At 38.7% G+C, this 26,178-nt stretch overlaps 1 protein-coding gene across 1 annotated transcript in view; it reads left to right on the top strand.

The window, feature by feature from the left end:
* Nucleotides 1-2,926: 2,926 nt before the first annotated feature.
* The window catches only part of Best3 (bestrophin 3), a 40,708-nt gene continuing 17,456 nt past the window's right edge, over nucleotides 2,927-26,178 (top strand). The window contains exons 1-8 of the mRNA XM_013022385.1: nucleotides 2,927-3,135; nucleotides 4,962-5,129; nucleotides 8,525-8,619; nucleotides 9,086-9,319; nucleotides 19,217-19,371; nucleotides 21,129-21,206; nucleotides 21,306-21,458; nucleotides 25,418-25,498. Coding sequence (XP_012877839.1) covers nucleotides 4,978-5,129; nucleotides 8,525-8,619; nucleotides 9,086-9,319; nucleotides 19,217-19,371; nucleotides 21,129-21,206; nucleotides 21,306-21,458; nucleotides 25,418-25,498 — 948 coding nt within the window. The 5' untranslated portion in view covers nucleotides 2,927-3,135; nucleotides 4,962-4,977. The remainder of the gene's footprint in view (nucleotides 3,136-4,961; nucleotides 5,130-8,524; nucleotides 8,620-9,085; nucleotides 9,320-19,216; nucleotides 19,372-21,128; nucleotides 21,207-21,305; nucleotides 21,459-25,417; nucleotides 25,499-26,178) is intronic.

Genomic DNA, 26,178 nt, shown 5'->3' with positions numbered 1-26,178 from the left:
GTTCATTCTTCACTTCTTTTTTAATGAATCATCCTTTCGCTGAAGGTTTACTGCAATCAAATACAAAGGTGCTAATCTGGTGAAAATTAGGGTAGTCAGAACAACATAATTCAGTCTTTTTAAGAGAAAAATGGTACAATTATTATTCATAGAACCCTAAAATTGCCTTAAGGGTCTATTTTACTTTTTGTTATTAATTATAGAAGCTAGCCAGGTGTCGGTGGCTCACACCTGTAATCCTAGCTACTCAGGAGGCTGAGATCTGAGGATCTCAGTTCAAAGCCAGCATGGGCAGGAAAGTCTGTGAGACTCTTATCTCCAATAAACCACCAGAAAACTGGAAGTGGCGCTGTGGCTCAAGTGGTAGAGTACTCGCCTTGAGCTGAAGAGTGCAGGGACAGCGCCCAAGCCCAGAGTTCAAGCCCCACGACCAACAACAACAAAAAAATTATAGAAGCTAAAATAGTTCCCACAAAAGTCTACAAAGATAAACCTTATGCCAAATGTTAACCCATGCCACTAAGTGTGGCATGACAGAATAGCATTCTGTTCTTTATACGCTGTTTTATTTTTATAATCATATGTTATTTTTAGAATCTCTGTTTACAAACAAAATGTTATTTTTTAAGCAAAGAGTCTTATACAGTAAATTGCAGTTTGGTGTTTTGTTAGATACTTTCAAATAAGTGGTCATGCCTTGTCTCCTCTAAGAAGTTTATTTCTAAGTGGCATCTTTTGGTACTTATAAAAATAGTCACCAGAGTTAGAGCTCAACAACGGGAGTTTGTTGACAACAGTACTGGGAAACATGAAAATGCAACTAGAGAACGGAGAAAGGAAGACTGAGGGAGTGCTGTCATAATATTCAATGTACATGTGTGAAAATGGAACCGGGTAATTGAAGGGATGGATGGAGTTGGGATAATGATGAAAGGAGTAACTATGATCAAGATGCACTTTACTAACAAATGGATGTGTTGAATTGAAACTCTATTGTATAACTACTTACAGATACTTTTGGAAAAGAAAATGGAACTGGGAACCTTGAAAAGATGATTAGGGATGGAATAGGTATTGGGGGAAGAATAATGGAAGGGGTGATTGTGACCGAAATCCATTGTGTACATAAATGGAGATTAAACTCAAACTCCCTGGTAAAACTATTTGAAAATAACTTTAAAAAAGCTAAAAAGAAACATTAGGAGTTTGTTCTTCCCATATAAATGTTACTAAGTTGCATTTAGAATGCTCTCTACAACTATTAGCTAGTCATTCCTCAAAACAACCTGATGGAATGCAATTTTTTTCTCTAAATATTGTTTAATCTGCAGTGGATTACATTCATGAATTTAAAACCCATGAACATAGAGGGTTAGCTACATATAGAAGCAATATAGTCATACATATTACATTTATATGTATATACTTACAAATATGAAATAATCCCTTTTGGGCTATCTGAGCTTTTGAGCTTGCTTATGGTATTTTGTTTTACTTAAGTTTCAATTATAGTCAACTATATTTTCTTGAGTGTTGTGACTTGTTTATATAAGGACTTCTCTATCATAAAGTTTTAAAACTATTCTATATTGTTTTCTATAAAAACCCTAATGGAAAAAATGATACAATCACTTGTTTGAAAATGAAACCAACCAACAGGTCTTACTGTGCCTCACAGAGAAGACAGATCTAGTTTTAAAGTGCTGGCAATGATGCCAAGTTTCAGGGCCACAACATATCCAGCGGGAAATGCCTCCAAATTTCCATTTTATAAGCATCCAAGTTCAGATTTTCTAAGATTCTTTAGCATGAATCAGAGTTGAAAACCTTTATCAATATAACATCAGATCCCTCCAAACACTTCCATGGCAATCCCTATATAAGACATGATGTAAAGCATCTGATATTGTGTATGTGTTATTTATGCATTCACAGAGTTCCCCCCGCCCCCGACTCCACCCCAGATAGTATAACAGTACTTGTGAAGGTAAGGTGATAATCAAACAATAAGAACATAGTGAATATACATTATTTTCAAGGCTCTAAATTGAAACTGTAAACAGGAATAGAGCAAGAAATTAAAGACAAAATACAATTCTGTCATGAAGATATTTTTAGTTTGACAAAGAAATCAGTTAAATACATACAAAATAGAAGAAAACTTAGAAAAAATTTATACATTTTCCAGAGAGACTTTAAATTCTTAATTATTGTATGTATTCTTGATTTTAGAATAAAAGCTTTTTGCACAAAAATGCTTCTTTTTAAAAGTCATTTTCCTTAATCTTAACATTAAGTGATTGATATGCATGTTATTTTAGATAGTTGGAAAGCCCCTAGGTATTGGCCCTGAAATTAATCATTCATTACTTGACTTAAGTTTTTCTAACCTTGGAAAAATAACAAACTAATAAATCAGTGTGTTAGTTTTTCAAGTCATCTCATGTCCTAATTATCTATGTTCTTCTGATTCTCTCTTTTAATGGAAAAACATTCTCAATACCTTTCATATGAGCAAAAATCCTATTATGTTCTTGTCTTCTCCAGTTGACGACTTCCTAAGATTTGGTCTTCATCTCAAGCACAAAGAGACTCTCTTAGTTCTTGGATTGGGGGAAGATTGGAGGTATTTTTGTTGTGGTGGTTGTGGTGGTGGTGGTTTTGGTTTGTTTTATTTCAGCTAGAGGGGTCTCATAATTCTCGAAGGAGAAATAGACCTTTCTTCCTTCATCCCAAGGTAGAGTTGAACTGAATCTAATGGACTTAAACAGCCACCATTTTTCCTGTCTGTCACCACTGACTTCTCATTCAAAGGGGTACTTTGGACGGCAGGTGGAGTTATAATTATAGATGAGAAAAAAGCCACATCAGCAGCTGTCACTTCTGTTTGTTCCCAGCTATAACTGTCATCAGTGGGCAAACTGGCATAAACAGGCCTCCACAAGTGGAAAAACATTTAACCCATGTGCTTGTTACACGCCGGATCTTCACAGTCGCCAGAGAACAGAAAGAAAATCTGACTATTCACGAGTGAAGGGTGAACCGGGGAGCCCCAGTCCGACCTGAAGGCATTTCTTCAGGAGAAGCGTGACATTTGAAGATTTTTCTTCCCTGTCAGAAACTCCATATAAAGAGGTTAGTGCACCCAGTATACATTTTATGCAATCTATGCATTTTTACTCTGACCTCTAAGCTATGTGGGCTTCATTTTCCTGATAGAGCCAAAATAGAAGTGTGAACTATTCAATGAAAGACAGGAAAGTTATTTGAGGCCTGATATTTAAAACGACCATGACTATGAGAACAAATTATGAAATGGGTTTAATTTATTATGCTCTTCTCTCTGTGTTGGCTGGGTTCACAATGGAAAAATAGAACAAGGTAAATCTGGGCAAATGAAACCACTTTGGTGGCATAATGTCCATTCCTCTGTAATGCTGTGCCCCTATGCCAAAAATGTCCTGATTTCTTTATTAAAATCAGTAATATTAGAGGCTCAGTTTGTGGTTTTCTTTAAGTGCTAAATGTAGCTGGACAGTTTCATTTCCTTAGAGAAAAAGCAGCAAATGAGAAATAGGTTGTTTTCTTAGGTCTGAAAAAAGACCAAGTTTTCTTCTTTCCGATAAAATGTGATGTTACTTTTTATTTTTTAAATGCTAGTTTACATTTTATGAAAAATGCATTATAGAATTTATTGTCTGTATGGATTGTAATTCTACTGGAAAGTTGTCTATGTTGCTCCTATGACCTTTTGAGAAACTCAAGGTTTCAGAGAGATCTCATGCTGCCTGTACACAATCTATGTTAGCTGGTATCTGAGCAGGATTCTTCAAAGATTAGCTTTGGGCCATGTATCTCAAAGATGAAAGTTTAGTAAATCAGTGACAAGTGATGGAATTTCAAATAAAGCCAGGTTTTGGGGCATAGTCTTATTCTGTCCACATGCAGAAAATGAATCCAGTAGAAAGAAAATGAATCCAATAGAAAGAGTCCTAGAGAATGGCCTCATTTGTTCCTCTCCAAACAGAGTCAACCATCCTTAAGCATTTTTGTGAGACTTTGCCTATAATCCGAGCTACTCAGGAGGCTGAGATCTGAGGATCACAGTTTGAAGCCAACCTGGACAGAAAACTCCATGAAGGTCTTCCTCTCCAATTAGCCACCAAAAAGCTACAAGTGAAGCAAAATTTGTTAAAGTAGATCCTTTCGTCTTAATCAAAGGTTTACCAAGAGCTATACAGCATAAAGTATAACTCAAGTTATAGAGTGCTAGCCTTGAGCAAAAAGCTCCAGGACAGCACCCAGGCCCCGAGTTCAAGCCCCAGAACCAGCACCCCAAAAAAGAAATGAAAAAAGAAAAATAATTTTGCATCAATTAATTTAGCATCTCAATTCTCTAAATCCTCCCATGTACTAACAAAATAGGTGATTGATCACATTACAACACATCGCATGCCTTTTTATTCAAATATTTATTGAGCAATGGCTATACAGTCTAAAAATGATACTTAAGAATTTAAAGCAGAGGGCTGGGAAGGTGGCTCAGTGGTAGAGCGTTTGCCTTGCAAGCATGAGACCCTGAATTCGATTCCTCAGCACCACATAAGCAGAAAAAGCTGGAAGTGGCGCTGTGGCTCAAGTGGTAGAACACTAGCCTTGAGCTGAAGAACTGAGGGACAGCACCCAGGCCCAGAGTTCAGGCTCCATGACCGACCAAAAAAAAAATTTAAAGCAATTTTAAGATTTTAAAAACCACTCTTCCCGATGTCTCCTTTCCTTCCCTTCTCTGCTAAACAGAGATGCACTGAGATGCTGGTTAGTGACACAATGATCACCCACCAAGTCCCACACTGTAAAAACTTAAATATTGTTGATTGGTTAGTGGTTTGGTTTTCTATACAGATTTATGTCCTGTATTGAATATGACATTTTATTTGTGTTTTGTCTTCTTGCTCTTCTAGAAAAACACTATCCAAGATGACTGTCACTTACTCCAGTAAAGTAGCAAATGCGACTTTTTTTGGATTTCATAGGTTACTCCTCAAGTGGAGAGGCAGCATCTACAAACTACTGTACAGGGAATTTATTGTTTTTGCTGTCCTTTACACAGCCATAAGTTTGGTGTACAGGTACTTTGATTTGCATGTGTTCTTAAATGGCCATCAACTGTTATGTAGGAATACAGTCTCAAAAATCTGAATCCTTTGGTTGCTGCTGACTTTTGCATTACGTAACCTCTTCCTTTGCATGAACCTCTCTGTTGTCTTCTCCACAAGACAGGGTATGTTAATCCTTACCTAACCATTTTGTTAGAATGTTAAATAGATTATAACTCTCTGATTCAAAAGTCTCTCATTCCAGCACCACATAAACTGGTCACGGTGAGGTATTAAGCCTATTGTTTTAGATATAAATTGAAAGATCCTTACTATGTAATGATTTTTTAGAAACCCACAGGTGAAGTTTTTATGCTTCTTTCAACTATATCATATAAAGTCTGAATTTGTGAATTAACCACTGGCTGTATTGACATATAGAATTAACATGTCTATGAATAGTGTTTATCCAGCAATTTCTTTCTTCTTGCCTTGAATGATGAGCTCTTATGCAGGATGGTGCCCTCCAACCTTATCTGTGCCTCTATCAAAGAATTAAGACCTGAAGATGAATGTATTTTCTTTATGTCTTCTGATTTCAGGGCATTTTGTGTTAAAAAAGAGAGAGAGATTTATGACAACACAACCAATGCTTGTCAGATTGATAGAAACTTTGAGGAGTATCATGCCCAAAAAATATTTTGATAAGTGAAAATTATAGCCTTAATAAAACTTTAGAAGTATGATAAAAGTGAAGCTTTTATGAGTCCTCTTATTTAAATAGAAAGCATACATTTCTTCTCTGGAGGAAGCTGGAAGTTGAAATAGGAAAGCTAAAAGTTTTTGAGGCTGTATTTCCTACTTATTCTTTGTATATTGGTTTATTTTCCTTCTATCTACAGATGAGATTTGTGTGTCATTTCTGATACCTACATTCTTCCTTGCAGCAACAAGAATCCAATGGGAAAAGAGGGGTATTAACTAGTTAGCTGATAGTTATCAATAGCAAAATGAAAGAACTATCTCACTACCCATTAAAACTGCCATTCCAAACAAGTATACTTATTGGTATACATTCCAGCAAAATACCTTTAGAACTTCCAATATTTTTTCATATATGTTATAGTTATCGATGATATGGTGATATGAGATGATTTTGACAATGTCCTTACATGCTACCTAAACCTTCATAATATGAAACTGTGGAAGACACAACCATGTTCCAGGATAATTATCTCATTAGTTTATTTTTACTAATGTGAGTGTATTGCTGCTACCGCTGCTTAGAATAGAATAGCCCTTAGAACAGTCACGATGTAGCCAGAAATGCTCCTTAGGACCTGAAGTTTTGCTCCAGTCTCAAATTTATGTTCTCCCAAAAATACATGTGTATGTTTTCCCAAAGTTTAATGATTGTTTCTGTAACATTTATAGTAATAAACATTAGTTCACATTTTCCTTCATTTTTTAAAGTTTAACTGTAAGTACTTGTTAAAGTAGATCCTTTTATCTTCATCAAAGGTTTATCAAGACCTATAGATCAAATCTGTCAAAAAAAAAGTCAAACCCTACCTGTTGAAAAAAATGAATATAGTTTCATTCTCATATCTAATAATAACCTTAAGGTTTTTATTAATCTTGTTGCAAGCAAATATTTATACTTTATAAAAGTCATAGAGCATAATCAGAGTTCATTAATTTAGATTATATGTCTTCTATTTTGGAGATAGTTGACAAAATAATCTCTCTAGAATTTTTTAACTATTAAAATTTCTTCTTACCTATCATTTAAATATTTTTCTTTAGCCAGTTAGTAATAATACAATTTTATGATTAAGTATGAGGTCATGTGTTTTACATATATATATATATTCTTCATAACAACCCTGATATGTACATGTTAATATCCTCATTAACAAATGAGAGAATTGAGGATGGGGAAAAATTAGAAGATATTCTCTACATCTAAATCTGTAGGTAGTAGATTTGGACTAAAATCTGGTTTGGTCTGACCCTAAGATCTGTGCTTTCCACATTAAATTCTCCTGACCATTTCTATTTATGGATTAACAAACCACTCTGATGGTGACATGTCATCAGCAGGACCCTGATATGGCCCATGCAGCCAGTCAGCATCTCTCTTGTTAGCTTTTACTGTTTCCATTAAGTCTTGTCAGACTTAATCAGAAACTGAGACAGTCAATCCTCACCCACCTACACCCTAAACAACTTCTTTGTCAGAACGGCCTCCTGCAGTCTGATTGGTTGTGTACTGTTAGCTCATTATCCCTCTGCTTCCTGGATCAACTCACCCAAAGTGGCCTTGGTTGCTATGGATCTTTCCTTGGTTCCTTCGTCCTTTGGAACAGCTGCATTTACTGATTGACACAAATTCATGTGTGTGACTTCTCTTTCCATACTTCCATCATTATTATTATGCTGCCTTTCGACAAGTCAGTCTCTGAATTCCTTCCCTATAATGTACATAGCAATAGTGGTTTCATTAAATGCAATTATGTTTAACAATACCAGAAAATGAGTTTGGGCAGGCTGGAACAGATCTATAATAAATATGTTGAGACAGTGACTAAATATAATATAACAAGTTTTTGCTTCTCATTGTTAAATCCATTTTGCTTATATTTAAAATAATTATAGCCTTTAAAACAAACCATTACAATATCCTTTGAAGTGCAACATGTGTAATCTGGAATGCACGGATTGCATTCAGGAGAAAGATCAAGATGTCAAATGTTATTATTTAATAATGATAATAACTCTAGTCCACTTAATCAATATTATCTACTTTTAAGCATTCCTGATGAATAATTGGGAAAAAATGGGCTACTTTATAACATGCTTGGATCCAAATCTACTGAAGAAATTACAAAAACTTTAAATATAAAGTTTCAAAAATACATGGTCAACAAGTCCCCCTATATAGTGGCCAAACACATTTATACACTAAAACTTTAGTACTTTAGCTTATGCCTGTAATCTTAGCTACTGCCTGTAATCTTAGCTACTCAGGAGGCTGAGATCTAAGGATCACAATTTGAAGCCAGCCCCAGTAACAAAGTCCGTAAAGCTCTTATCTCCAATTAACCAGCTGGAGCTGTGGCTCAACTGGTTGAGCAAAAAAGCTAAGGAACTGCACCCAGGCCAATTCAAGTCCCAGTACCAAGGATAAAAACCAGCCAACAGACAAAAACGAAACAAAACTAGCACTTCAAACCTTAAGTAATTAAAAAGTTTTTGAGACACCTCAGTTTGAGTCAAAACAAAAAGTTATAGTTCCTTTAAAAAAAAAAAAGAAAAAGAAAAACCCTGAGATTACTTGTGCTTAATTGTGTGCACGTAATGTCACTTGCAAAGCAGGTGCAGAAGTATAATATCATAAAGGGCTGTGCATTTTATTTTTGCTCCAGATTGTTACTTACAGGAGCCCAAAAACGTTACTTTGAAAAATTATCAATTTACTGTGACAGATATGCTGAACAAATTCCAGTAACCTTTGTGCTTGGTAAGTATAGGTCACACGCAGAGTGCAGCCACACAGCTGTCTCCATCAGGATGACAGGATGACTGCATGAGAGTGTGCCCAGGCTGGGAGGCATGCCTGAAAATCCATTGCTTGCACCAGGGCAGAACCAACCCTAACGTTTGCCTTGAGGGCTGCTGCCGCTAAATTAACACCAAGTAAGTTTGAGGTAATCATCTGCTATTGGGCCCTTAAGCTTTCTCTTCACTAATCCTCCATTTCTACCATCAATATGTAAATTCTAATACCCACTTACTGGGTGCCCTGGCAGTGCTAGGCACAAATGACATTTTTCCTCCCAGAGGCAAAATCTTAAGGTACAATTTTTTGTTAATATTCCAAACCCCTTTAAAAAAAGGCTAAAATTATGCTAAAAAAAAAAAAGCATCTTTTTCCCCCAAGGTGTCTGAGCTAAGAAATAACTTTCTAATTTCCTCTTACTCTACAGGGTTTTATGTGACTCTGGTAGTGAACCGATGGTGGAACCAGTTTGTGAACCTGCCCTGGCCAGACAGGCTGATGTTCCTCATCTCCAGCAGTGTTCACGGCAGTGACCAGCATGGGCGCCTGCTCAGAAGGACTCTGATGCGTTATGTAAATCTCACGTCCCTTCTCATCTTCCGCTCCGTGAGCACAGCCGTGTACAAAAGGTTTCCAACGATGGACCACGTGGTGGAAGCAGGTATGGTGAATGTCTTTTCCTTCCATGACCCCCTCTCACCTCAGAGAAGGAGCTCCCAAATTCTTCTGAAAGCCCCCTCCATGAATGCACCTAAGAAATCTTTACTGATACTCTATGCCAGAAACAACCTTGAGAGGCAAAGATAAACATCCAAGACCTGGCTCTTGTCCTGGCAGAATTTACTCGGGAAGTGGAAGAAAGTAGTGAATAATCTGCTTAAGAGAACTATAGTTGACTTCAGACAATAGAGTAGTGAAGATCCTATTTCTAAAACAACCTGTAATATTACCTTATAATTTTCCATCCCTTTACGTAGTTATCACCCTTGGGTTTTTTTATTGTTTGTTTGTTTTGTGGTAGTGGTTCTGGGATTTGAATTCATGACCTTGTACTTGCTAAGTAAGTTATCTACTGCTTGAGGCATGTCCCCATCCCTATTTGTTTTTGTTTGTTTTTGGTCCGGTCATGGGGCCTGAACTTTGGGCCTGGGCGCTGTCCCTCAGCTCTTCAGCTCAAGCCTAGCGCTCTACCACTTGAGCCACAGCACCACTTCCGGCTTTTTTCTTTTTGCTTATGTGGTGCTGAGGAATCGAATTCAGGGTGCCTCAGGCTTGCAAGGCAAGCGCTCTACCACTGAGCCACCTTCCCAGCCCCCCCCTATTTGTTTAGTTATAGTTCAGGTAGTCCAGGCTGGCCTGAACTAAGATCTTCCTATTAATGCTTCTGTCCTAGCTCAGATGACAAGCACACACCACGGCACCCAGCTTTTATTGGTGGAAATGGGGTCTCAAGAAGTGTTTGTCCAGCTGGCTCCAAACTGCGTCTTCCCAATGTCTGTTTCTTGAGTAGCCAGGATTACAGGGATGAGGTAGCTCATGTCGAGTCAAGTCAGAAATGTCCATTTTCATTTAGGCAGATGCCAGGAAATGGCAGTAAAAGGCTGTTTCTGTGTGGACCTGTTTTTAAATTCCTATGCCTCAAAGTCTACTCAGTTATTCCAGGTGGCTTCCTAGGTACAGTGTGCTGAGAATAAAATCATGTATGGGGGGCTGGGAAGGTGGCTCAATGGTAGAGCGCTTGCTTTGCATGCATGCAGCCCTGGGTTTGATTCCTCAGCACCACATAAGCAAAAAGAAAAAAGCCAGAAGTGGCACTGTGGCTCAAAGTGGTAGAGCGCTAGCCTTTAGCTGAAGAGCTGAGGAACAGCGCCCAGGCCCAGAGTTCAGGCCCCAAGACCGGACCAAAAGAAAAAAAAAATCATGTATAAAGAATGGGATTCTCTTTAGTTTGCAAATATTTACTAAAGAAGCTAAATGTTTAGTTTCTTAGCACAACCATGTATGGCTGTTTATATCTGTAATCCCCAATAGTTAGGAGGCAGAGACAGGAGGTTTGAGGCTAGCCTGAGCAAAAGTTAGCAAGACCCATCTCAAAGACAAATCAGGTGTGATGGAACACATAGTAACCTCAGCTATGAAAGGCATACACAGGAGAATCAAGGTCCAAGGCTGGCCACTGGCAAGAGCAGAAGACCCCCATCAGAAAACCAAATGGGCTGGGGCATGACTCAAGTGATAAAGTGCTTGTCTTGCAAGTGTAATCTCTAATATCTCCAAAAAAAAAAAAAAAGGAAACTGAAAAAAAACCATGGGAGCTGATTCTCAGATTAGATTGCAGTCTTTGGTTGCTTTCTCTGAACTTTCTTTGAAAATAGAATTTTTCTAAGAATATTTGTTTGGAGTATGTTATTGGCCTTTTGTTGTTGTTTTCTCTTTTCTCTGTTTACATGGGCAGCATGGTAGCTACGTGCAGGTTAAGAGTTTGCATCTGTACTCCACCACTGACAAGCCATTGCTTTCCCCTTTCTGTGCCTCCGTTTTCACACCCACAAAATGGGCTCCCAGTAAGTTACAATGACACCTGCCTTGTACACCTTGTAGGCTTATTATGAGAACAAAAAATAACTTAGCATTCGCAAAATATTCAGAGCAGTATCTGGAGCCTCGTAAGTGCCATGTGACTTCTTGATATTATGTTAAAATGCTTCAACCAATGTCAGAACATTGACTGTGGTTACCTTAAAACACTCATTGTTTGGACATTCCAAGTCTTCCTGATCCACTGCAGTATGACCAAAGTGTAAAGGCTGCTCCACTTAACTTTCTTACCCTAATCTCTAAAGAATCAAAGAATATTAAGAATTGCAAATCCTGAAGAAAGACCTAAATACAAACCAAATACAAAAACAAATGGCCCATCCAAATTGATCAAGGAGAGCAAAAGCCCCTTAGATGAACCAAGCTGATAGCTCTTTAGCTCTGACACATCCTTGAATGAAGAGAGTTCTGGCAGCACTCAGATTCCAGCCCCAATTCTCAAAGCCCCTCGCATTCTCCTAGTGTCACCCACATATTAAAAGCACATCACTGCCGGGCATGGGTGGCTCATGCATGCAATCCTAGCTATTCAGGAGGCTGAGAGCTGAGGATCACGGTTTGAAGCCAGCAAGAACAGAAAAGTCTATGGGACGCTCTCCAAGGAACCAGCTTAAAAAGCTGGAAGTAGAGGTGTGGTTCAAGTAGCATAGAGCCTGGCAGACTAGAAGGAAAAGGAAAAGTGAGAGTATGAGGCCTGGAGTTCAAGCCCCAGTTACTGGGAAAACACACACACACACACACACACACACACACACGTACACACCTCAAGAGGAAGCCAGGATGGCTGATTTTGGAGAGGCCTTTGGAGCCTCTGGTCAGACGTAAGCTCAGAATGTCAGTTGGGGGGCAACCAGATAAAGTGAAGGAAACAGAATAGTATGATTTCATGCTGTTGGATGTGTGTTTCACAAAACACAGTACAAATCTCTGCTGGGCTCTTACATCCAGGCTTTTCTCTTTTGAAGGAAAGGGAACATCTTTCTAAGTGCTCTTTTAAGGCAGAGAATGTGCTGGACCCAGCTTGTACTCACAAGAATAGAAGGTCAGTGTGTTAGGCAGCAGGGCAAAGGTTCCAAGCCACTGACCTCTGAGCCAGGAGAGCTGCTGCAGAGGCCCCCAGGGCCAGCACAGCACCCTCTGTCCACTACAGAGCTGACTCACCGAACGTCCTGCTCCTTCCCTATGGAGAGCTCTGACTCAGACACTGCACGCTGGGGCTGTTTCCAAGTTCTCCCAACTGGACACATGCCTCTGCCACTCCCTGGCTGCCCTTGGCCTGTGCCAAGGTTTCTGGGAAGAATAGGAAGTTCAGGGATGGTGGAAAATGTTTGGCAGATATCCTGCGTCCAGAACCAGGGCAATTACCCATGCCTGAGGGCAGGGAGGACTGGTAAATATACCACTGGGAGCCCCAGGAGGGGCAATGCTAATGGCACTATATATAGAGACATATATAAAATCTTTATTATATATTTATTTTATATATTATATAAGTCTATATATTATATATGTATATATAAAATAGTCTGTGATTGCACTTTCAGAAACAATGGGCAGATAGACTTTTAATTCCTAAAGCAGAACTATGGAGAAACTTCAGATGCTGACCATGTACCAATATATGATAAATATTATATATATATATATATATCATATGTGGTGATATATCACAATACATATGACATATAATTATGTTATATCTATTATAATATTTATTATAATATAATAATATAATGAATATTATAATTACATATAATTCTACAATATATCACACCATATTATATATAATTACCTTGTTAGCTGACTCTCTTACATAAACTCACTTATAAGGAAAAGCAAGTGTTTTGAAGCTTCAGTGCACATTCGATATTGTAAAATCAAAATTGCTAATAACATGGATCCCAAGATGCAGCTGCTAGAGATTTTGATGCTGTAGCTCTGGAGTGGGGTCAGTATGTTTAACAAGCACCTGGAGAAAAGACAGGTTGTCCTGGGTCATGAACTGAGAAAGAGGGGCTTTCAAGCAATGGAGTGTCTGTGCCAGGTCTTCTTGCTCTTGCTGGAGGGCAGGCTCTTGCATCTAGATTCCCTGCTGACCAAGAGGAAGAAGGGAGAAGGAGAGAGAGGAGAACAAAGACCAGCACCTCCTTTCAGCACCTGGCAAGGCAATGCTGATACAGGAAGAGCTGGACAAGTCAGATCCCTTAACCTGCTGGTCGCTGATCCCCTTGCTTTTAACTGGGACAGTCAAGATGCATAATAATAAGAACTAAAACCAACTACACATGCCTGCTGTTGGGAAAATATGCATAATTGGATGCTACAGGAAAATGTTCTTAAATTAATATAAAAAGCTTTTCATTTTGGCTTCCATTAAAAATAGAAACATCACAATTAAACTAAAAAATAATGTCTGTTACCTCAAACGTCCCTGGACTGATCTTTTTGAGGGAAAGACACATTTTGCTTTTCTCAAAGTCCTTGAACCTTACTGTGTTGCTCCCAGAGCTTCGACTGTGACTCTAGGAAGCATAATGAAATTGATGGAATTTCCAGTGAGTCTGATGGTTCACAGACATTCACGCAGGGCATTTCCTTCCCAGTTGTCAAGAGGCTGCTAAATTACAAGTTCTGAGTTTAGATATGGTTTCTGGCATAGATCATTTCATTTGCGATTGTCTCTCTACCCAAATAAACTCAATTTTGTAAGACATTTCCACTCAGGGAGATCTGCTGCTGTTTTCCCTGTTGTTTTTCTGCTGTTTGCATTTCACGGCTCTGGGGCTGCTTGGTCTCTGAAATCTCCAACTGCCCTGGGTTATAGGAGAGATGAGCTAAGGAAACAGTGGTATCTGCGGCTGTGCCAAGTTTTCTTGTTGGCTGAACTTTCAGAGGCTGAGTCAGTTATCCCTATAGTCTCACATGATGAGCCTGGAACAGACAGAGCTTCTTCCTGCCAATGAAACCTGACTTACCTTTGTGCACTTACTCCTCACAGGGGGCAAGGGACAAGGCAGAACCAACCCGCCTGGAATTCACTCCTCAGATGGGCAGCATTGCACGGTCCGCGTCTTGAAGTTTCCCCCTAGTTCTGCTTTAGGAATTAAAGTCTATCCACCCATTGTTTCTGAAAGTGCAGTCCTAGACTACAATCACTGAATTATCCAGGGAGCTTCTTTAGACTGCAGACTTCCAGGCAGCCTCGGGAATCTGAATCATTGGGAGTTAGAAACCCAGGAATCCACATTTAAGTGAGTTTCGCAGAGGCAGTGCAGGATGTTTGGCTCCAAATAGGAATGTTGAAATGCAGCATCGGGGCAGTAGATTCCCTAACTGTGCAGCATGCAGGAATTATTGAGGATCTTTTTAAAAAATGAATCCTGAGAGCTGGCTCCCACCCTGGCATTAGGATTCAATACCATGACGTTTAGGAGCCACTGCACTAGGGCACATCTGTTTTATATGCAATTTGCCTCAGATCTATTCATTCAGGACAAATGAAAGTCAAGTGAGGAGTTAAGAGACATAACTTGGTGTATGATATTTTTTGTGCCTCATTACATATGAAGCAGTAAACAATCTGATGGGATACTAACTTAAAGACAGGGATATTGTCTGACTAGAGATGTTTTGGTCTTTTCAGTAAAATAAAGCAGTGTCTCTGTCTCCATCCAGTGTTGCTGTTCCAGAAACTGATTTTACTTCACCATATCTTATAGGTTTTCTAGTCTATGGGCTATAACTCATTATGAAATTATGATTTTAATGGCATAGAACCACCACCATTTTAATAGGATAAAATGAGGAACATAGAATAGAGGAACAGAATAATGAATATTCAGATAAAACATTATGTAGAAGGGCAAATAATGGTTTCTTTCTTTCTTTTCTTTTCTTTATTCTTTGTAGTCCTGAGGCTTCAACTCAGGGCCTGGGCACTGTCCCTGAGCTTCTTTTGCTCAAGGCACTTGAGCCACAGCACCACTTCCAGCTTTTTCTATTTATGTGGTACTAGAGAATCGAACCCAGGGCTTCATGCATGCTAGGCAAGCACTATGCCACTAAGCCACATTCATAACTACCAATAATTGTTTCTTGAACCACCTATGTCTCCCTGTGGTTCATGGTAGAAGAGGTTTGAGATACTACACTGCACAGTGTTGTCATATTCTGATTCCATCCTTCTCTCTTTAACTTTCCTAGTTGACAGGAATTTCTAAACTTTTCCCATTATATATAAAGGACCACTCCAGTGAAAGTGGTGCCTCTTTTGCATGCATTTGGAGAACAGAGCTGAAAATGAGCCCAAGGCATTACAATCTTCCTATAAAAGTCAACCCTCTGAGAAAGGCTCAGACACTGAATGCACAACTTTCTCTTGCAGAAAGAATTGGCATCAAACCTGGCCTTCAATTTTTGTGATGTTTTTAGATGCTTTGGTCCTTCTTCTAACAGAACCTCACTTGATCCTCTGTTTGAAAGGCAGCTTCAACCAGGAAAAATAGGCCAATTGTACAGCAGACAAAATCCATGATGACTAGAATCTTGTTTATCAATGGATTTAATTAGTCCTTTAGCTTGAAGGCAATAAAATTTTGTCTAAAACTAGCAGATCCATTAAACTATCACTTGATTTGCTAATCAATACAAACAAATGTCTAGTTGGTCTGAGATAGAGATATTTTACTCTGATTAGTAATACTAACTAAGGTGGGGTTTTTTGGGGGGAGTGGACAAATAATATGAAAATCACTACACAGACCAGAACAAGCCAAAAGAAAAAGAGATATCAGGAGAAATCCTAGAAGTGTGTAACAGCAGCAGAACAAAATAGCCATGACAGCTAGTAGAATGGATAGAGCCTTAGGGAAAAAGGTTTAGAAACAAAAACAAGAAAAAACATATGAAAGAGACTGGGTGGTAGAAGATCAGACAACTGGTAGTGCTTCTGATTAATAAGTGTAATTAACAATCTTAGCGATGAGGGTCATGACCTTGTAAGGAGGGAGAAGGTGGTACTCTTGAAGCATCAATATCTGATCTACCAGTCATCTTTCCCAGATCCTAGAAGAGTACCCAATCTAGTTGGTTCTAAAAACTTACGAATCACATATTCCCTTCTGATCAAGAGAGATCCTGCATGGATTAAAGGTTCTAACTCTTACTGTAGTGTCTACAGTACTGCAGCCTTCACTCAGCATATTTGCTTTCCTCTTGGAAAGCGAGAACTGACTCACTAGCACAATTTGATACATACTGGTGAATAAAAAAATAACCAGAGACAGTTATTATTTGGTCAAATTACAGAGATTGCATCAGTGAGTAAGTGGGATCATTTTTTTAAATTGTATTCCAAATCCCAAGAATATAACTGCTAGCCACTTGATATGGAATATCTGAGAATTGGCTTCCAGCTAAAGGAAGAAGAGCTGTAGCAAGTCTGTAAGCTGACAGTTGAGACAGGTCAAGTTTACCTATTAACTTCCTGTAGTCATGAAACAGAGTTGTTAGGCCCCAAAACAAAAGTTCAGGAGTCCCAAGTTAGGTTCAGCCACTTGTCCCCACATGCCAAACAAAGAGTCATAGTATAGGGCAGAGAAAGATTTATTACACAGCACCCATGGGAAAACAGGACTTCAGTGCGTGCATCTTCAAGGGTTCAGACATTGGCTCCATTCATTAAATAGGGAGAAATGCCTGTATTTGTTTAGCTTTTGTTTCACTAGCAAAAATATCTTAAATATTCAAAAGAGAATTAAGTAAATTATGGAATATAATTAACAATTAAGGTTAGTAGAGAATAGTCATTAAAAAAAGAATGTTGTTGCCAGGCACTGGTGGCCTACACCTGTGATCCTAGCTACTCAGGAGACTGAGATCTGAGGATCATGGTTCAAAGCCAGCCTGGGCAGAAAAGAGTCTTATGTCCCATTAACCTCAAAAACTGGAAGTGGTGCTGTGGCTTAAGTGGAAGAAGAAGAAGACAAAAAGAAGGAGGAGGAGGAGGAGGAGGAGGAGGAGGAATGCTGCTGTCCTCAGCTAATTTTTAAAAATCTCTAAGGGGTAACTTAAAAATAGAAGTAAATGGCAAATATGTATGTAAAAAAAACCATTTCCATTTTAGAAAATAGGAATGCATTAAAAATCTGTAAGATATCCCTGCAAGAATACTTAATACTGATCATGGTGATTTCCTCCAGGGAAATTAATGATGTAGCTGGGAAAAATGAGACATACCACTACTTGATCAAAATTTTTGTGTCAGTCATGGGATTTGAACTCTGGGCCTGGGCGCTGTGCCTCAGCTCTTCAGCTCAAGGCTAGCACTCTACCACTTGAGCCACAGTGACACTTTCAGTTTTTTAGTGGTTTGTTGGAGATAAAAGTCTCACAGGCTTTCTTTCCCAGGCTGACTTTGAACCATGATCCTCAGATCTCAGCCTCCTGAGTAGCTAGAATTATAGGCCTGAGCCACCGGCTCCTGGCTCAAATTTTTTTAAAGTAAAAGAATAAATGTACATTGTAACTTCTTACATTTCTATGTGAATGAACCCTGAAGTATAGTAGACATTGAGTAGATGTCTATTAAATAAACCTGCTACTTGATTCCTCGTCTTTTATTTTTTTTATTGTGAGAATACCGTACAGAGGAGTTACAATTACAAGGGCAAGATAACGAGTACATTTCTTATCAAGCATTGTAGCCTCCTCTTTGTTTCCCCTTCCCATCCCTTCCCATCTCCCCCCACCTCCCCCCACCGAATCCTCTCCCCTGATTCCTCTTCTAATATTCAAAGCTCTTCTTCTCTTATGTGAGGAGAGAGGAGGAGGAGCTCCACATAATATGAATCTTAGCACTTAACGAAGTAGGAGCTATGTGTTATGCTAACATCTTGACAAAAATTCATCATTTCAGGTAGTTCTACTGCATTCTTGTGATATAGATAGCATAATCTCTCTTGTATAGATAAGGAAACTGAGTCTCAGAGAGGTTATTGAAAACCTAACTAAACAGCAATATAAATTTTCTTTGTGTGTATATATGTATATGTGTGTATGTTTATATACAAAAATTATATATATACACATATAAAATTATACAAACACTTCTAAAACATGTTCCAAGTGCTTTGGGGACTATGAAGACTAATGTCTTCAAAAATGTCTTAGCAGGAGAAACATTGCCATTTAATAATACTATAATATAATCTAATACTATAAGTAAATTAAAATATACTATAATGTAAGTACTATGTGGGAGCTATAAAGGGAAAAAGTCCCAGGGTAAAGAGAAAGTCAAGCAAAGAGCAGAAGAAACAGACCTGTGAATCCTTACTTAGCACCATACTAAGTGTTCTGTATACCTGACCATATTTAGTCTTTTTTTTTCCTTTTTTTTTTTTTTTGCCAGTTCCAGTCACTGTCCCTGAGTTTCTTTTTTTGCTCAAGGCTAGTACTCTACTTGAGCAACAGCACTACTTTCGGCTTTTCCTGTTTATGTGGTACTGAGGAATCAAACCCCGGGCTTCATGCATGCTAGGCAAACACTCTACCACTAAGCCACATTCTCAGCCCCCATATTTAGTCTTTCAATCTTAACAATTTTAAGCATCATTGGTGCACATTTTAGGTGAATACACCAAAACCTAAAGAATACATTCCCCTAAATATTCTAGCCACATTTACTATCTGATCAGTTACCTTCTCTATCAGAGACTGCCAATATGTATTTTGGCATAGAATGGTCCCTGCATTGCACCATAGATAGATGTGTGCATATGAATAAGTACATACACACATTCCATATTACTACACTAATAAAAGCACAAACTAATAGAGACAAGAACTTCTATGCTTTTCTTTATATTCTCAAGATACGCTTCTGTAATAGACTGAAGATCTGTTAACCTATTAATGTTAAACTAACTTTTATAACCTAGCTATTTTTATCTTTGTAAAGGTTTTATGACAGCAGATGAAAGGAAATTATTCGACCACCTCAAATCACCTCATCTGAAATACTGGGTTCCATTTATCTGGTTTGGAAATCTTGCAACTAAAGCCCGGGATGAAGGTAGAATTAGAGACAGCGTCGATCTACAATCACTGATGACTGTGAGTACATCACAAAGCATTAGTAGCAGATGCCAGTTATTAGAAGCCAATAGGCATTTAGATATAACAGGCTGGATTAGGAAGAATCTGCTTTGTTCAATTCCGGTTCCAAGAAACTGGAAAAACTTGAGTTAGTATCAAAATCCACAATGTGCAAGAAAGAGACAGGGCATGGATTAAACTCAGATTGCCTCATGGTGGTGGTTGTGTCTCGCACAGCCTGGTATGTAAGAGATGCTGTAAACATGTGTTAAACACAGGCTGACAAGGGTTTGGAAGGTTCATGTTTGCCCTCCGTGGCTTCAGGATTCTAGAATAAAATCTGAAAAAATAAACCTCCTCAGCCATTTCCTCCAAATTGGAATATGGTAACTGAGCCCAATTTAACAAAGTAGCATGCTCCATTGAATAAAGCAGTGTCTCACTAAACAAAAGAACCCGAATTGTTCAAAGAAACAAATCTAAGACCGGATAGGTATGCCATGACTGTCTCCTGCTTGGAGACTAAAAAGAGTAAATGGTTTTAAAATTGCTCCCAAATAAAGATTTGCTCTTCTTCTCTGTATTAGATAATATTATGTGGGGCAGAAGAGAATCAATGACTTTCAGTCCTCCCTACTCCAAAGAGATATATTTTCTAACAAATAGGAGCACTCGAAAGTCCCTATTTGTGGAGGAATATACTGATATCTTTTTTTCTCCTGAGATCTAGTGTAATTGTGTTTTTCAAACAGAGAAGAACAAAAAAGCTCTTCCAATTACTAAAAATTGCCATGCACAGGTGACTGACATCTGTAATCCTAGCTACTCAGGAGTCTGAGATCTGAGGATCGTGGTTCAAAGCCAGCCAGGCAGAAAAGTTCATGTATCTCTTATCTCCAATTAACCACAAAAAGCCAGAAGTATAACTGTGGCTCAAGTATTAGAATACAAGTCTTAGATACAAAAGCTCAAGGACAACACTAGGCCTATAGTTCAACCCCAAGACCGGCAAAGAAAACCCAAAAACTAAAAAATACTTAAATTATTTACCATTGCCTTCCTGTCACTACTCTATTTATTATGTATATTTACATGAATACACACATATATACCTATGTATAGGTGTGTGTGTGTGTGTGTGTGTGTGTGTGTGTGTGTGTATACATATACTGGGGGCATTTATTTAGACATATATAGTATGCATTTGTGAAGTCAATAGAACAAAGGGTATTTTTTATTGTAAAGATACTATACAGAGGGTTACAGTTACATGAGTAAGGTACATGAGTACAATTACATGAGTACATTTCCTATTGAGCATTGTTACCCCCTCCATTGTTTTCCCCCTACCATCCCTTCCCTCCCTACCTTCCAACAAAGGGTATTTTTTTTATTTAATTTTATTTTATTTGTGAACATACTGTACAGAGGGGTTACAATTACATGGGCAGGATAATGCGTACATTTCTTACCAAGCATTGCAGCCTCCTCCTTCCAACAAGGGGTATTTTTATAAAGTTCTGTCTTAATATTTTTGGTAGTCTACAATAAGTCCTTGTGCATGCTGCTCACTGATATTCATTGTGTTGGGGTTTTTTTTTCAGTATTTTCCTTGGGTAGTCACCTTGGGAGCTAATTCATTCATTTTACAAAGTTGTTCCCATCATTTTTTTCAGACATATTCAGAAAAGCATGGTCATGTTCTGAGTGCTAGTCAATATTTCTCACCACACTCATCATTACTGTCAACCATATTTCCTGTGCTTCTGTCCTAGGAAATGAATCGCTATCGCTCCTGGTGCAGTCTCTTATTTGGCTACGACTGGGTCGGGATTCCACTGGTTTATACTCAGGTATCAACTATTTTGCATTTCTCCTGGCCTGCCATGGCACCTTAGCTCCCTGGGGGGCAGCCACCACTGTCTTCTTACTTTGGTTTTTCTCTATTCTAGGTTGTCACTCTTGCTGTCTACACCTTCTTCTTTGCATGCCTGATTGGACGACAGTTTTTGGATCCTACCAAAGGCTATGCGGGGCATGATTTAGATCTTTACATTCCAATCTTTACTCTCCTACAATTCTTCTTCTACGCAGGATGGCTCAAGGTAGCCAATAGTCTCAATGCCTGAGACTCACTCTGTAACCTGTCATATTCCAAACTCTCTATGCTGATCTTCTACTCAGGTTTTTAGCAAATCTTCCCCGAGTGTGTCAAAGGTAGATTTATCATGCCATAGCTCAGAGATGTGCTTACTTTTCCATCAAGGATTATAGTGACAGGGCTGCTGTCAGACTATATTGGAGCAGTCTGAAGTAGTTCATTACACACAGATTAGAAGAACACTCTTACATTGATTTTTTTCTGTCTCCAAGTGCTCCCATTAGGATCACAATACTGTAATTAAAGTAATAACTGTGCCTGTATTGATATTTTAGACCACAAAGAGTAACCAGGCAGGGTAAGAATAAGAAAAAGGCTTGGGTATCAGACTTCAACGTTAACATTGTCATAGTATCCTCTATAAACTGTTATTGGCAATTCCTAGAAATCTTACTAGCTGTCTCACAACACTAAATACATCCTATTTTCAAAATCAGAACTTATAAGAATCAAAATCAGGAAATATGAGGATTAATGATGACATTTGGTTTTCCAGGAGTTCAAAAAGGTCTGAGCAGCAAGAATAGCTTGTCCAATATTCAGTATAGAGCTGTATTGGTTCCCTAGCAACACCCACACCACCTCCTCCCTCCTCCCAGCCTCTCCAGATGTATATGTATATGTATATGTGTATGTGTATGTGTATGTGTATGTAATAGCAGAACCTGACATTTCCATCACTTTTATAACATTCCAAAAGGGAAGTATGCGATTCAAAGAGAAATAGAAAATAATATCTGTGTTAAGCTAACTAAAATCCAAGGACAGTTTCAGAATAACAAACAAAGAATTTTCTAGTGATCGGCCTCACCAGCGCCATATGCAGTCAGGACTTGGGGTTGGAGCAAATTTCCCCGACAAAAGCCTTTTCTTTATTGGTTTGAATCTACACCAAGAAAAATAAGTGTGTTGGTATTTCAACTTATGCTCAAAAGACAAATGAAATGTCCTTTAAATGGCAAAAACATTTTTAACCAGATGACAGTGAGTCTTTATTATTTTCACCCACTTAGGAGAAAGAGAGCAGGAGAAATTAATGGCTCTCACTTCCCTTTAGAAGAAAAAGTAGGTTTAGCTTTATAAACACAAAATCACCACAACTGACCCAAATGTTTATTATCATTCTGGTCCTTTTTCTCCCTGTCTTTTCCTTTGAGATGTGCTGAGCTTTTTGTTCTTTGCTTTGTGTCTATGTAAGGTGCTTGATTGTAATGTAGAGATGTTAGCGGTTCTTTTCTTCTAATGTATTTTCTTTCTTTTCTTTTCCTTCCTTCCTACCTTCCTCCCTTCCTTCCTTTCTTCCTTTCTTCCTTCCTTTCTTTTTTTTCTTTCTTTCCTTCTTTTCTTTTTTCTTTTCTTTTGCTAGTCCTGGGGTTGAACTCAAGGCCTGGGTACTGTCTCTGAACTTCTTTTGCTCAAAGCCAGCACTCTACCACTTGAGCCACAACACCATTTCCAGCTTTTTCTGAGTAGTTTATTGGAGAGGATTCTTGGATTTTCTTTCCCAGGTTGGCTTTGAATCACGATCCTCAGATCTCAGCTTCCTGAGTAGTTAGGATTACAGGTGTGAGCCACTGGTGCTACTAGTTTGATATATTTTCTAAAACTACTAACAATCTTTCTCTGTATAAAATACTTTTAAAGGAGGCTAGGAAGGTGGCTCAGTGGTAGAGCGCTTGCCTTGCATGCCTGAGGCCCTGGGTTCGATTCCTCAGCACCATATAAGCAAAAAGAAAAAAGCCAGAAGTGGCGCTGTGGCTCAAGTGGTAGAGTGCTAGCCTTGAGCTGAAGAGTTGAGGGATAGCGCCCAGGCCCAGAGTTTAGGCCCACGACCGGACCCCCCCCAAAAAAAACTTTTAAAGGTAAATATGAGAAAACAACCCTTTAAGAGATAGTCAAACATAGGGTCACCTCTGGTGGTTCACAACTGTAATCCAAGCTACTCAAGAAGCTGAGATCTGAGGATGTTGGTTTGTAGCCAGCCCTGGCAAGAAGGTCCTTGAGACTCTTTCCAATTATCTACTAAAAAGCCAGAAATGGGGCTGTGGCTCAAGTGGTAGATTGTCAGCCTTGAGCAAAAAAGTTCAGGGACAGCACTCAGACCCTGAGTTCAAACCCTAGTACCAGCAACAACAACAAAAAGAAGTCAGATGGCCTAATGTAATAAAAATGAGTTTGCCCTTACTGGTGAGTAGCATCTCTCTATCTTGACAATTTAGATCTTTGTAAGTCTTTCCAGAAGATAGAAAAATGATTGCACATTTCTGAACAGTTTATTACTAGGTTTCGTACTGGAAATGGAACCTCTAATCAAGTATGTCTTTGGGAGACTGTCAGTGAGCAAATGTAGGTGTCATTTTCACCATTTGATATAGACTCAAGTAACACATACCAGACAACTACCATAAAAGCAAAAATTGAAAATAATGAAAATATTTTGAGGACTCAGCAGCCAACCTATTTAATTAAACCAAACCCTAGGCAAGAGACATTAGACAGCCCCCACACCTTGCCACAAGACCTCTGCCACAACTCTCCCTGTGAAGCTTACTGATTAGCTGTAAAAATCCCCTGGGAGCTTTACCTCATTCTGATGCCTAGACTCAGCCTTACAAACTCAGAATTTCTCGGGGAGGTGCCCAGACACTAGCTTGTATGTGCTTGTTTATTTGCTTGTTTTTAAGAACTCTCCTGGTTATTTCATGAACAGCTGAAAAATGAAATTAATTGTGCTACGTTTTTGACATAAATCTTAAAAAATAAGTACCAGATTCTATCCAAAGATCTCAGAATCTAGAATGTAGAAACTAATCAAATGATTATTTTGTACTGTTTTGTCCTTAGCTAGAACCAATATAAAATCTTTCCCTCATTCTCTTTATCTCTGTCTCCAAAAACATACACACACTTATACACACATAATAAAAAAATCAAAAGTTATTTTAAAAAGGTAAATAATAGGCAAGTCAGACACACACATACACACACACACACATCTCAAAAATGCTATTTAGTTCAAGAACATGGCAAGATTATTTAATATCAAACAAATATTAGAAGATATATGTTAAGGGGCTGGGAAGGTAGCTCAGTGGTAGAGCGCTTGCCTTGCATGCATGAGGCCCTGGGTTCGATTCCTCAGCACCACATAAGCAAAAAGAAAAAAGCCGGAAGTGGCACTGTGGTTCAAGTGGTAGAGCGCTAGCCTTGAGCTGAAGAGCTGAGGGACAGTGCCCAGGCCCAGAGTTCAGGCCCCATGACTGGACCCAAAAAAAAACAAAAAACAAAAGAAGATATATGTTAAGAAGCTACTAAACTTTTCCCAGCATGAAAACTAACTCACTGGATAAGAATAAATCTTTGGGGGAAGTGGCTCTGTGGCTCTAGTGGTAGGTAGTACATTAGCATGGAGCTGAAGAGCTGAGGGACAGTGCCCAGGCCCAGAGTTCAAGCCCCATGACTGAAAAAAAAAAAAAAAAAAAGAAATCCTTGGGGTAAAACTAAGTACATTTCTAATTTAAACCTGACAGCTCCTAGCTTTCAGACTCATCTATTTAGTAGTTTATATCTAATAATTGTGAAATCATCTTATATTTTTTTACATGTGGCTTAAGTCCTTCTCTTCTGTTTAACTTTGTCTAATTGTCTGTGTCTTTATAAATTCCTTGTAAGCATAGGCTATGATGGTTCTTCAACATGCATTGATTTGATTCAGCTCCTCAAAAGTGTCTCTCTGGGAGAGGTCTGCATTGTAAGAAGTGGAGTAGACAGTTGGAGAGTATGCTCACTAAGGAACAAGACTTAAGGCAAGAGAAGGAGAGCACAAAGCAGGAATCAAACTCACTCTCGGTTCTGTCTTCAAGAGCATCCTCATGCTGGCTTATTCTGTGCTTTTAACTGCAGGTTGCTGAGCAGCTTATCAACCCTTTTGGAGAAGATGATGATGATTTTGAAACTAACTGGTGCATTGATAGAAATTTGCAGGTTAGAGGAACTTTTCTTTCCCTTGTAAACATTAAGAATAAGCAATTTGGGATATTTCAAAATCCTAACAGGCTCTGAATGCAGCTGCCTGGACTTCAGAGCTTTAGGCACAAATAGAAGAGACTTGACTGTGCAGAATGCGGGGCTTTGAGCATAGTGTTGTCCTGTATTGCAGTTTCAGTAGAATGCCACATCAATCAATTTTCTCAGCAAGTTTCTGTTTGCCATACTGGGCCTCTTCCATCTAGTACAGAGCAGTTTTTTTTTAAACAGTACTGGAGTTTGAAATCAGAGTCTTGTGCTTGCTGGGCAGGTACTCTACCACTGGAAGAATACTTTCAGTCTTTTTGTTAGGTTATTTTTGAGATAGGTCCCACTTCTTGCCCAAGCCAACCTTGATCTCATTCTTCCAGTATGCGTTCTGGAGTAACAGAGATGACAAACACAACCACTGTTGTTTCTTTTCTGTTGAGATGAGGTCTCATGATTTTTTTTTCCCCCTGGATGACCTGAGCCTGCCATCTTCCACATCACAGCCTACTGTGTAGCTGGGACCACAGGTATGAGCTGCTGCAATATTTTAAATCATCCTTTGCCTGATTGCTATTACCATCCACAGAGATTAACAGTGACCAGAAATCAGCATGCAGGACACAAGCTGATGTGAATTCTCCAGCTTG

This window comes from Dipodomys ordii, unplaced genomic scaffold (genome assembly GCF_000151885.1).
Source record: "Dipodomys ordii isolate 6190 unplaced genomic scaffold, Dord_2.0 Scaffold3, whole genome shotgun sequence".
NCBI classification, from domain to species: domain Eukaryota; kingdom Metazoa; phylum Chordata; class Mammalia; order Rodentia; family Heteromyidae; genus Dipodomys; species Dipodomys ordii.
This window is presented reverse-complemented; position numbering and strand designations above follow the sequence as displayed.